Genomic DNA, 13157 nt, shown 5'->3' with positions numbered 1-13157 from the left:
GCATTTGAAGCCCATGTGGGGTGGCCACTCAGGGCCACTCAGAGGCCACTTCAGGGCCTCTCTCCAAGGACCTTTCTTGGAGAAATGTGGTAAGAACAGCCATCTTGCTGCTTCTGTGAAGACTCAGCAGAACAATGTCCGCAAAGTGCTTCATGTGGGCGTATCAGACGCTCCCTCTTGGAGACCCTGCCTACGTGCCCCGTCCCTCCCACCCCGTGTGGTTGGGCTGCCTGCTCCCTACCGCACCTGGCCCTCGCCTCCTGCTCCCTGACATCGGAGCTGGCCAGACCCCTCCAGACCCACAGAGTGGGGGTCCACCGTGAGTCAGTGTGCCAGGACCCCGACCTGGAGTCTCACAGGACTCTGATGGGGTTTCCAAGGGCTGGCAGGTGCTTCACAGGGACGCTAGTCCCCCAGAATACACCTGTCCCTGCCTGACTCGATGTGCTGCCTTTTATCTGGGTGTCCCCAAGGCCTGTTCCCCCTCAAGTCATATCTGAAAGCACAGTTGAACAGCTGTCCTGAATCCCACTCGCTGGACACCTGGTGGCCTCACTGTCAGTGGCGTGTCAGTGAGGTCACTGTGGCGACCATGGTGTCAGTGACCCACTGGCTGCTCTACAGAGCAATCAGCTCTTTGACGACTGATTCAGTAACACAGCATGGAAGGTTCCCCACTACATCAGCACGAGGGAGACCCGACGCTCTGAAGGAAATGCCGACCCTGCCACCAATTCTCATTCCGCAAACCCCCACTCGGTGTCTGCTGTAGCCGAGCCCGATCGGGACTCCGTATGTGTGACCGGGCAGAGGGCTCCTGCCAGCACAAGCTCACCCTCTACTCACCCACAGTTCAGAATCCAAATACATGTGTTCTGTGTAAAACACGGGCCACAGAAGCAAGCTTGAGTTGAAATCCACTATCTAAACTGGGACACTTTCAGGGCACCTGGCTGGCTCTTAGAATAGTGTGCGATTCTTGATCCTGGGGTTGTGAGTTAGAAAAAGCAGCTAAAAGGGGACTTTTGAAGAGGAAGAGGGAGCTATGAAAACGCACAAAGCAGGAGGGCACACACCATGTCATCGCTGACGAGACTGCCCCAGTGAGTTCCCACCCACCAAGGTCACGGTGAACTGAAGCCGAGCTGGATAAGACATGTGCTGACTGTCTCAGGGTTTTGTGTCTCCTGTCCATGGATGTAGGGATGGACAGACAGACAGAGAAGATTCCAAAACTCAAAACAGTAACAGGTGACATGGGTTCACACATCTGTGATCTAGAAAATGGAACTCACCTCTGCCACTTGGAAACGTCACTCATTGAAAAGGTAGCATTCAGGCTTCTTCTCGCAACAGATGCCGGCGCGAGGCGGTCGTAGCTAGGAGGGAGACGTGGGTTAGGACGCCAAACGTGTGCCGAGAGCGGCGTCTATAGTGTCACGTATGCGGGTTAAAGGAGGGGCAGAAAGGCTGATGGGTTCTAGTCATTCTAACCTCACGGGATGGCTCAGTGTGCACCCTGTGCATGGTCTGGGTCAGCCCAGAGCCCAGCAGGTGTAAGCCCAGCCCCACTGTGGGCAGACACGCGGCCACTGACCAGACGCGGGCACCACCGCCCACCCACAAGGGTGTTTCAACAAACGTCTATAGCCATCACCTCGGCGGGGGACACAAGAGCCCTGGAAAGCCAGACCCTGCTCTGCTAGCGGCTGCAGCCCGGAGGGAGCTGGGCCTGCAGAAAGGGAGGGTCGCACAAACCAGGTACTGTAGCCGTTTTCACAGGGACCCGGGGCCAGGGAGGCCATGCACCGGGCCCCACATGGAAGAAAGTATAGTGAGCTTCTAAAAGTCTCGAGCTTGTCCTCAACAATACGTCTGTACCTGCAGCTCACTTTCTCCGGAGATGTTCCTGGCCGTGGAGAGAAGCCTGCAGATTTCCACTCCCTCTCTTCCCAGAAGAGGCACCGCACCCACTGGAAACACACCGTGTAGTTCACTGCCTGTGCGAAATGTTTGTTTGGAGGGCGTCTGTCGTAGTCAGCGTCTAGTAAGGATAAATATCCCAAGTGGGTGTCTAAAGAGGGAAAAACAAACACACCTGAAATTTGCAGAAAGGCGTAATGTATTCCCAGGGGGCCAAAGCAGTGGGCAGCAGGGCAGGGGGCAGGGCTGGCAGGGGAGAGGCTGGTGGGGCAGGGGAGAGGCCCTCTGGCACTGCCTCTCCCAGGGCACAGAAGCTGCGAGGAAAACGGGTCCAGGCAGGCCCCCCACTGCCGATTTTCCTGGGGGCTGGCAGAGTGTGAGATATGTTTGCCTACATGCCAGCACCCTCTGGACACCCTGAACGGGCCACCCCCTGGCCAGGAGACACAGGACCCTGGAGGCAGCTCTCCCAGCTCCATACAGCCCCTTCCTGCTTCTCCTTGGCCCGTCAGCCGGCTGCTGGTCCTGGGTCTGCGCGGTCCCCATGAGGACAGCACAGTGACCGTGCATTGTTAGTCTGTCACTTGGGAGTAACTTTTTATGTTTAGAAGGAAAAATATTTGACATTCCATTTATTTAAAATTTGTCCCTAAGACTTTTTTTTAAAGATTTTTTAAAAGATGTATTTATTTATTTGAGAGAGAGTGGGGGCAGGGGTAGAAGGAGAGGAGAGAAAATCTCCAGTGGATTCCATGCTGGGCACGGAGCCCGACGAGGGGCTCAATCCCATGGCCCTGAGATCATCACCTGGGCCAAAACCAAGACTTGGACACTCAACTGACCGAGCCACCCAGGTGCCCCTTGCCCCTGAGACTTTTTATTAAGCAATGTTGGGACAAGTAGCTACTAACCTACTTGTAAAAATAGGAAATCAGATCTGCATCTCATGCCCTCTACAGCACCATCAATCAGAGATCTAAATGCAAGCTCACGGGGCCGTGCAGACACAAAAAGAAATCATAGATGTGAATGATCTTCTCTCATAACCTGGCATAAGGAATGGATTTCTAACAAGGACTCACTCACAATCTAAGGGTAATTTTTTAAAAGTTCATAAACATTATTTTTTTTTTAAAAAAAGCTTTTGCAAAGCAAAACACCTCAATAAAAACAAAGTTGGAAACTGTAGAAGTCAAGAAAAAATAAATTCAAGACAGAAATGGATGTTTATGGACCGCTCACAAAAAAAAAGGAGGTAAGGCCTTTAAGTGTATAAAGAAATGCTCATATCACAACATATATTGCATATTGAAATTACCATTTCTCAAGTAAGCATCTGGAAAAATTCAAAATCTTGAAAACAGTCTGTTGGCGAAGCTATGGGGAAACAGACTCTGTGTTCATACTGGGCAGGCTAGATGTGGGGTTTGGCCACATTTACGGAAACTGCACACACGTGTGCCCTTCGACCCTGGAACACCGCATCTAGACTCTTCCTATGTCCTGGGTAGCTACATTTTTTAGCCTTTTTAATAAGGCTTAGACAACTGAACAACAGAAATGCCTCACATATTTTTTAAAAATTAGATAAAAACTAAAGGACATCATGGGCATCTGGCTGGCTCAGGGGGTTGGGCATGTGACTCTGGATCTCAGGGTTGTGAGTTCAAGCACCATATTGGGGTAGAGATCACTTAAAAACAAGCAAAAAAAAAAAAAAAGAAATTTGAAAGCAAGCAAACAAGCAGAGAAAGCAAATGGAGAACAGTGACCCTTCATGTTAAACATATTTAGAAAAAAAACAGTAAACCCAGTAGTTCATAAAACTGACAGTGGAAGTCCATACTGAAAAGAACTAACCCAAGCAGTTTTGACGTGGTACTCTTGGGATGACGTATCCTAAGAATGTAAAGTAAAACCTGACAGAAACAAATGAGTGGTTAAGCGGCTGCCTTCAGCCAGGTCATAATCCTGGGGTCGTGGGATGGAGCCCCGCATCGGGCTCCCTGCTCAGTGGGGACTCGGCTTGAAGATTCTCTCCCTGCTGGTGCTCTCTCAAACTCTCTCCTCAATAAATAAATAAAACCTCCCCCCACCAAGATTTTATTTATTTATTTGACAGGCAGAGATCACAAGTAGGCAGAGAGAGAGGGGGGAAAGCAGGCTCCCCGCTGAGCAGAGCCCGATGCGGGGCTCGATCCCAGGACCCCGAGATCATGACCTCAGCCGAAGGCAGAGGCTTAACCCACTGAGCCACCCAGATGCCCCTAAATAAAATCTTTTAAAAAAAATAAACTGCCACCGAGAATCTGAGTTTGATAACAGATTTGTCCATTTTGAAAAGAAAGGAAGGGGGCTCAGCGGGACGGGTTCTCAGAGGAAGAGTCCCATCTCGTATGAATGTGGAGACAGGGGACAGGTGCATGAGCCAGGAGGCATCCCCGTGCAAGGACCACAGCCCGCAGAATCAGCTGGACCTGCGTGTTGATGCCGCTGGGACCCCCCCCCCCCGCCCCCACAAAGCACACTATCTGTTTGTTGCCTTCGGGGGAGAACAGAGACCCTGGTGAGGGCTGCAGGAAGGCCCTGGAGTCACAGCTGCCGACCCCAGGCAGCAGAGCGGCCAAAAGGAGAGGCAGACACAGGTGTCAGAGGAGCAGTCAGCAGAGAGACCTTGGGGACCCGGGAAGGTGACTCAAACAGGCCAAAGTGGAATGCTGAAGGCCAGCGAGGGGGTGGGGGGGTTGAACGTGAGGAAGGGAGGCAACGCAGGACAGCAGCAGGACTGCGGGGAGCCGCCGGGAAGGTGCCGGGACGGAGATGACCGTGGTCAAGCTGCGCTGAGACGGGCCACCTGCTCGGACGTGGCTTCCTGTCTCCACCACGAGTGAGGAAAGATACTGCTATCTGTGCCCACTTTCTTACAGAACATGTCATCATGGGAACAACTACAGATTGTGGCACCAGGCGCGCCTGGGCAGTGCAGTCGGCTGAGCGTCCGACTCTTGGTCCCGGCCAGGGTTGTGATCGGCTTAGGTCATGGGATCGAGCCCTGCATCAGTCTCTGCTCTCGGTATGGAGTCGACTTGGAGCCTTTCTCCCTCCTGCTATGCCCCTCCATGCTTTCTCTCTCCAATAAATAAATGAAATCGTAACAAAATAAAAAGAAACATACACATCATGGGGCCTTGCGCACTGACCTCTCAGAGGACCAGCAGGGACATACACGTGCACCGTCTGCTCGTCCCAGACGTAGACCTTCTTCACGAGGAAGTCAGAAGGAGTCGGCTGCTCGGAGAACCTGGGATGGAAAAACAAAGCAACAGTGTCAAGTTCTGTTTGTTGTTTCCTCCCAAAGACCTCAGTCATAGGGTTTCGAGCAAACATCCTTCCGGTGACAAGGACACAGGCTGGGACGCCACGGCATCACTGGGCTTTCGACAAGGGCCACGTGACACTGTCACTCCTCACCCATTACAGACTAGGAACTTTGGGACAGAGCAGGAACGGTCACCACGCGGCCTGTGGGAACAACACCACGCCGCCCAATGTGCTTGGGAAGGCGGCCGCTAAGGCAGATGCCCCCGCTGGTCAGAGTGACCCACTCGCGGTACCCGCGAGCAGCCAGAACGGGCAGGTGGCGGACTGTGAGCCCAGCGTAGTCCCTGCGAAGCTGGTCCGGACCAACTGACTTTTGTCTGCGTGAGTTAAAGAACGAAGGGAAAGTCCGAGAAAAGACATTTGCTCCAGAGAAGGGTTCGGCTCACGCAGCAGGAGGAGGGTGTAGCCAACAGTACAGGGAGATCACAGTACATGCGGTGTAGACGTTCTCCTGCAGAAGGCCACCAGTCTGGGGGGCCACCTGAGTGGGGCAGTAGGACAGAGGGAAGCATTGTCAGGTGGCCCGAGGGGAGGAGAGAGGCTCCAGCAGAACCCAGGCTGGTCCAGATGGACCACGGAGCTCAGAGCCAGTGGCTTCCATGGGCACTGTCAACGCAGGATTCCCCAAACCTAACCACGTGGTCATTTACTCAGTGTGCCCTCGTGATCTGTTCATGAAACGGCCTGCACAAGCCTCACAAACTCAACATCGCTGAGAGAGAGAGTTCATTTACTGAGTCCCCTCCGACACATCAGTCTGAACACATCTTTTTCTTAAAATAAATAAACAATAGGATTCAGACCCAGGTCTACACTGGGGGGGGGGACTGCATTCTGAGTGAGGGTCCCTGTGTTATCACTGACACGCCTGTGTTTCTTACTCTGACAAACTTCATGGACAGGAATCCAATCTCAGGGAAATAAAGCAGGTGACTATGTCCCGTAATTTCATCAGCCCATGAACCTCAGGACTGCGTGGACAGTGCATTTCACTCCCTGGTTTTCACGAGATGCTCACGATTATCATGAATCATGTTGTTCTGGTAGCCATCCTGCTCCCTTGGTGGTGGTCCCCCCACAACATACCTTACCAGCAGCATGACCGGGAAAGCTCTCGAGACGGGCCTAGAAAATTCTATCCTTATGTGCAGAGATTCCTGGGCATTTGTGGAACGCCCGACGATCTGATGAACATTCACTCTATCCCGGAACAGCACAAACGTCCTCTTATTCCTATTATCCTGTCCGCAAATGGAAAGCAAGGTCAGCGAAGGCAGCCAGCTGGCATGGCCCACGTGAACTCAAGGCGGCCTGCAAGGACCCCTCACCAGGTCATCGTCTTCCCCAAACTCCACGGTCACGGGCTCCCGTAGCCGCCATCTGCGGATGGGTTTCCTGCTGGAGCAGCTAAACAGGGACGGGGTGATCACCCGGCCAATCTGTGGAGACGAGAGCACTTAGGAGCAGGGGTGAGCAGTGACGCCCCTCCTGTGTCCTGCTGGGCACCCAATGGTAAAGGCAGCATGGAAATACGTGGCTCCTTTAGCTGGTCAGGATGGCAGGATTGGAGGATGCTGTGCTGCTCTTGGAGGGTTACTCTCGCTACCTTGATAATTTTTAGCCCCTAACACAGTTTTTTTTAATGGGGGGGCAGAAGAAGAGAAGGAATCTTGAGTAGACTGCCCGCCGCGCATGGAGCCCGACGTCATGGGTCATGGATCCCATGACCCTGAGATCATGACCTCAGACTAAATCAGGAATCGGATGATTAACAAAGGCCACCCAGGCATCCCGAGGGTCTTGCTGTTTCCTGGGAAGCTCATACAGAAATAAAGAGTGGCAGATCGTAGACTGAGGGGACAGAAAGGTGTAGAGAACATGCTGGCTCAGAGAACCACCTGGGGACACCACGGCTGAAACCGTCTCTGTGCTCTGGCTACCTACGTAGCACACAGTACGCGCTCTTCACGTTTCACATAAAATCTTCCAAAGGAACTCAAATTCCCCGGGTGACGTCATTTTAATAGGCTACATATGGATGACTGTAACGCATTAAATCCCCAGTGAGCTATGTCCCCGTTGAACATTCAGGTACGGCTCTATCTGGGTTATCATGAATCATGCTGTCTTGAATAAATAAAGCTACACATCTCGCTTTGAGTAACTCTCTTCTCGCCTCCCCTGAAGGGTCCTGCAAGGGCAGCGGCCGTCCGGTGTCTGAAGCACTTCGGGAGCACTGCTCGGGGAGCACACACCCTGGACGCCCACTTGCGGTGCCTCCACACAGACCCGTCTCTTTAAACACCTGCACTGCCACACGCTAAAAAAATCATTTTCATTTCTATTTCCTTACTGCCTGTTAGTCTGAATGGTTTTCTTATGCTGGCTAACCTTTTCTATTTCCGTATAAAATAATAAAAGGTCAATGCTTTGGAGGATGAGCGTTTGTCACCAAAGGAAGCTGTCCACATTAATTGGCCCCTCCATCCATCAGACATTATCAGGCCCTGGAGCCAGGCTGGGGGTGTGGAACACACAGAAAACATGGGGCTCTGCCCCCGGCCCTAGCTCCCTGCCATTCCCAGGATCCTTCAGATGGTTTCTTTCTTTTTGATTTTTTAAAAGATTTTATTTATTTATTTGACAGAGAGAAAGCACATGCAGGAGGAGAAGCAGAGAGGGAAAAGCAGACTCCCCTCTGAGCAGGAAGCAGGATGCGGGGCTCGATCCCAGGACCCTGTGGTCATGGTCTGAGCTGAACGCAGAGGTTCAACTGACTGAGTCCCCCAAATGCCCACCACCCTGGTCCCTACTTCATCATCAAAGCATCACCACTGCACGTTGGTCATTGGTCATTGGCCACCACCGGCCATATTGTACCTGACCAGGAGCTGGGCCCCCTGGAAACGGGTTCTCCTTGAAGAGCATGAGCTGGCTGACATAGCATGGGCCCTGCGCTGCCGCCCCTGCAGGACTCTGTCCAGCCAGGTCCGCAGGTAAATGCACCCGGTCGGAGCCCAGGCTCTGCACGCAGCCCTGCATGTCACGATGGAGGAGCGTGCGGAACTCCATCCGGCCGGCGCTGACGTGGAGCCAGTGCTCCTTGCTCGCAGAGAGGCCATCCTGAAACGGAGACAGAGAGCCAAACATTCATAGTGCATAACGAGTGCGCTGTCTGGCATCCGGGGCCAGGGCCGAGGAGGCAGATAGTGGGAAAGGCGGCCCATTTCGGCGTGGTTGGGCTTCACGGGCCCCAGCAAACATTTTGGTATAAAGATATAAATGCCCAATAGCAATAAAACGCAAACCATTTTCTTCGGTTTTGACTCCTTGTCCTGTGATCTTACTTGCTTTGTGACAGGTGTGATACTTCCGTTCTAGTTCTCGGGGCTTCTCAGCGCATCCGGGAGGAGGCTGAGCACCCCGCGCACTTGGCAGGGGCCGAAGCCCCGGGCCGTAGGGGTCAGCGAGGGCAGGCGGTAGGTGTGAGCGCGCACACGCATCATGGCTAATCACGCTTGCTATGACCAGATTCAGACAGCGCGCTGATTTCCTGATTGCCCAAATGTAAGGGAAACCAGCAGGGCTGGGCAGGAGGGAGGGTAAATGGGTAGAATAAGAGAGAAGACTGTTAACTTACTGCTTCTTAAAAGCGGCCATTTCTTATGGGGGAAAAAATCCCAGTAAATCCCAATTTCCCATAGTCAGTGCTGTGGAAATAAACTTTGGTGAGTTTCTCTGCAGTCAAGTATCAGAGGGTTGCTTTCTACCCTGGCGCATGTTAGGAATCCTTTGCATAACTTCACTTAGCTCCTCGTGAAGCAGAAAGCGTGCCAAGAAACGCCGCTTTTAAGTCTGGCGCCGCCCCAGACATCCCAGAATGAAATCTCCCAAAATGCGGAAGCATGGAGCAGAGGCAACAGCTCATGGAAACACTTGCAGTTCAACCTCCAGATTCCCAACGACCGCACGGCCACCCAGAACAATCCCCACAGTACTTCTGGAACCAATTCCATTTCTGGTTTCTAGAAGCAGGTACCGGAGGGGATGGTCATCACCCGTGACGAGAAAGTCAGGCTTACCAACAAGAGATCTGAGATGACCTCGATGCCCTCTTCTTGCAGGAAGCCCGCAGCCCTCGGTTTCTCCCGGTCACTTGCTTCCAAGACCTCAGACACGAGGTGGATGAGCTCACGCACCGGACCCTCATCCACTGCGAGTTTCCCCAGCAGCAGGCCCTGAGCCCGGAGCGCCCGGGCAGCTTTGAGGATGACAACCACACTCGTAAGACTTAACTGTGGGAAAAGGGAAGGTGGCGGGAGAGTCTCCCCATACCTGCATCTTCCATCGCTGATGGAAATGAGAGAAACAGCACCAGGGCTCAAGAGGGCGGGCTTCAAGCCCAGATTTGGTGTCTAGCAGATTCTTGGCCAATGTCATGGTGCCGATTTCTTCTCTGGTCTTCGGTCTCCTGACCCATGAAACGACCACAGAATATAAAGGTCTCTACTGGCCGTTTATGCTAAGACACTACTTGGTTGAAGCCAACAACCGCTTCACAAGCCCTTCTTGAAATGGGCCCCGCCACGTCCTACAAGTGTCTGGAGCACACACACCCTCTTATGGTTCCCAAAGAAACAAGGTTTCTCCCTGCAATGCCCTTACCCTGCGTCTGCTGGCAAAAATCCTATGGCACTCTTTCCCTAACCCTAAGCAGGGACCATTTTCAGACACACACGGAAGCAGAGAGAAAGATACAGTGCTGTGACAGCCCCTCCCAGCTGGGACCGTTACTCATCACAATAGGTGTTCTAGCCCTCCTTGGACTCCTGTTTTTTTTTTTTTTTAAGATTTATTTATTCGTTTATTTGAGGGAGGGAGAGAGAGCACACCAAAAGGAGGGCAGAGGCAGAGGGAGAATCTCAAGCATGTTCCATGCTCAGCACGGAGGCCAAGGTGGGGCTCAATCTCACGACCTCGAGATCATGACCTGAGCTGAAATCAAGTGTCAGAGGCTTCTCCGACCATGCCCAGGAGGCCACAGTCACCTCCAACAAGATGACTCATGAATCTTCCCACTTATCTTTTAAAACCAATTTCAAACATCCGCCAGGCAAAGTGCTCTGCACCAGGGCCTTTCTGGAACACCCTGAATGTCCTCACTACAGGACCTGGCATGCTCACCGAAGCGTATGTGTTCCCACGTGTAGCTTTAGTCATCAGTGCCCGAAAGACAAGGGGCATGGAAATGGGGGGGCACCCAGGGGGATTTTAAATAAGTGACACTCGGACTGAGCTGGGGACCGTCCCGCAGAGAGGGAGAAATGAAAAAAGCAACAAAGAGCTCAAGAGCAGGAGCCGGAGATTTGAGAAGAAAACAGGTGGAAAAAACTATATAGACCTTATAAGACTGAACACCCAAAAAACAAATAATCCGGTTAAAAAATGGGCAGAAGAGAGTTGCCTAGCTGCCCCAGTCAGCCAAGTATCTAACTCTGGCTTCGGCTCAGCTCATGATCTCAGGCTTGTGAAATTGAGCTCTGCATCAGGATCCAAGAAAACACAAACATAAGTTTCTCCAAGGAGGACATCCAGGTGGCTGACAGACACATGGGAGGATGCTCCACATCACTCATCATCAGCCACAATGGGACACCTCCTCACACCCGTCCAAATGGCTGAAATTAACAATCAGGAAACAGCAGGTGTTGGCGAGGGTGTGGAGAAAGGGGAGCCCCCGTGCACTCTTGGTGGGAATGCAAACTGGCGCGGCCACTCTGGAAAATGGTGTGGAGGATCCTCGAAAAGTTAAAATGGAGCTACCCTATGACCCAGCAATCATCCTATGAGGCATTTACCCAAAAATACAAAAATACTCATTCAGTGGGGCACCTGCACCCTGCTGTTGATGGCAGCATTGGCAATAAAAGCCAAATCATGCAAACAGCCCAAGTGTCCGTCAACAGATAAGTGGATAAAGATGTGGAATAATTATGCAATGGAATATTACTCAGCTGTCAAAAGGAATGAAGTCTTACCCTCGGCAATCACATGGATGGAACTAGAGAGTATCATGCTGAGCAAAATAAGTCGGCAAAGAAAGACAAACACCGTATGATTTCACTCGTATGTGGAATTTAAGAAACAAAACAAACAAGCAAAAGGTCCAAAGAAGGAGAAAGAGAGACCAAGAAACAGTGCAGGGAACACACTGCTGGTCACCAGAGTGGGTGGGGATGGGGAAGCAGGTGACGGGAGGAAAGAGGGCACCTGCCATGACGAGCACTGGTGACGTAGGGAAGTTCTGAACCACTGTGTTGTACACCTGAGACTAATATTATGCTGTGTGCTAATTGGCTGGAATTTAAATAAAAACTTGACAACAGAAAAGGTGTGAGCTGGAAAACCCCAGCCCTTGGATTAAGAACAGAATGCTCCCCTTACCAGAAGCATTTAACACACAGGTTATACTGTCAGGGCCTGTTTCTACTTTGGGTTTTCTAATGTATATATAAGGGAAGAAGCTCCTCTCCAGTGATTTGGGGTGGGCAATGCCATTTAAGGGTATTCTCAGAGCAAATCCCCTTTCTAATTTAAGTGTCAAACATAACCCTGCACTGTGGGTTCTTCAAGAACAGATCAAGGTCCTCCCAATTATGCAAAGAAAAAAAAAGGGAGGAGAATAGACTTGGAAAGACACAGCACTCACCTTATGAGGGAAGCGCAGGAGGTCCCTTAACATGGAAATGGAATCATTCATTTCTTCCTGCCCGGGAGAAACGAGCAAACACACAGGGGGGCAAAGTTAGTTACGAGTTCCGAGCTGCATCGTCCGCAGTACGCTCTCAGACAGAGCAGCCCGGGCGTCTGAGCTAAGACACGGTGGAGGGACTGTCCCCCTCGACCTGCATTGCCTTCTAGGGTCCCATGTCCTCTGGGCATTCATTGGCCTCCACCAGCCCAGCAGGAGTGTGACCAGAGCGTGCCTGCCAGCAGAGGGGAGCGGAGGGAGAAGGAGGACAGAGCTCAGGGAAATTCTCGAAAAGGGTGAGAGGCCTCAGGGAGGGAGAAACAGCATGGATAAGAGTATCAGGGCCACAGGGACACAAGGCGCACTGTGAGATGCAAGCGCTCTCTAGTGGTGAGGGGTGGGCAGGAGGCGGAGACACGCGTGGCAGTGACCGAGGACAGTGGCACTGAATACATGCCCATGTCCTTAGAAGCTGCCGTCATCATACATTTTACTCCGCCATTTCATTGTTGGCAAGGTCAAGTCAGATGGGACTCACATCGCTTGACTTAGAGAAATGAGCAGAACAATCTGTGGGACGTTGATGCACATGGTCTCACTTCTACAAACCGACAGCATTTGTTTGTGAAAGTATGAGCAGACGAGAGAGGCCTCACTGTCTGGCCCTCTGGGTCCCATTTCTTGACCGTGTTTCCTAAGCAAGGCGGCCTGCTGGTGAGCCAGGCAGTCAGGGGCCTTGCCACGCGGACACTGACCTGTGGGCTCTGAGCCCGCCCTGCCGCAGCCCGCACCTGATCTGCGAAAGGCAGTCTGCATGTGGAAGAAATCAGCATATCCTGTATTCGTGACCACTGGCCACATGAGGGACTTCTGTCCTCTGCAGCCCAACGAGTCAGGACCCTGGTCATCATGGTGATATAGTTCCTGATCTCGGTGTAGCTGCCCATCAGCTGAAGGGTGGAGAGATGCTTCAGGCTGGAGTTATAGCTGAAAGAAATCCAAGAGTTACCAGGATTGCTCCACCACACGCCCAAGCTTTCTAGCCTGCCGACCAGAGGAGGAGGGGTTTTTGCTATGGAAAGCTTCGTGGGTGGGTCGGGGC

General features: G+C 52.2%; 1 protein-coding gene across 1 annotated transcript in view; it reads right to left on the bottom strand.

Moving 5' to 3' along the window:
• Positions 1 to 13157, bottom strand: part of PKD1L1 (polycystin 1 like 1, transient receptor potential channel interacting) — a 79064-nt gene that overhangs the window by 32187 nt on the left and 33720 nt on the right. Inside the window, exons 19-27 of the mRNA XM_045089508.1 lie at positions 12847 to 13042; positions 12014 to 12070; positions 9387 to 9599; positions 8185 to 8427; positions 6633 to 6743; positions 6391 to 6545; positions 5124 to 5224; positions 1882 to 2074; positions 1296 to 1379 (exon numbers count right to left, since the gene is read on the bottom strand). Coding sequence (XP_044945443.1) covers positions 1296 to 1379; positions 1882 to 2074; positions 5124 to 5224; positions 6391 to 6545; positions 6633 to 6743; positions 8185 to 8427; positions 9387 to 9599; positions 12014 to 12070; positions 12847 to 13042 — 1353 coding nt within the window. The remainder of the gene's footprint in view (positions 1 to 1295; positions 1380 to 1881; positions 2075 to 5123; positions 5225 to 6390; positions 6546 to 6632; positions 6744 to 8184; positions 8428 to 9386; positions 9600 to 12013; positions 12071 to 12846; positions 13043 to 13157) is intronic.

Source organism: Mustela putorius, unplaced genomic scaffold (assembly GCF_011764305.1).
Source record: "Mustela putorius furo isolate JIRA1106 unplaced genomic scaffold, ASM1176430v1.1 tig00003845_pilon_pilon_pilon, whole genome shotgun sequence".
NCBI classification, from domain to species: Eukaryota; Metazoa; Chordata; class Mammalia; order Carnivora; family Mustelidae; genus Mustela; species Mustela putorius.
The sequence above is the reverse complement of the archived record's forward strand: the minus strand, read 5'-3'. Positions and strand labels throughout refer to the sequence as shown.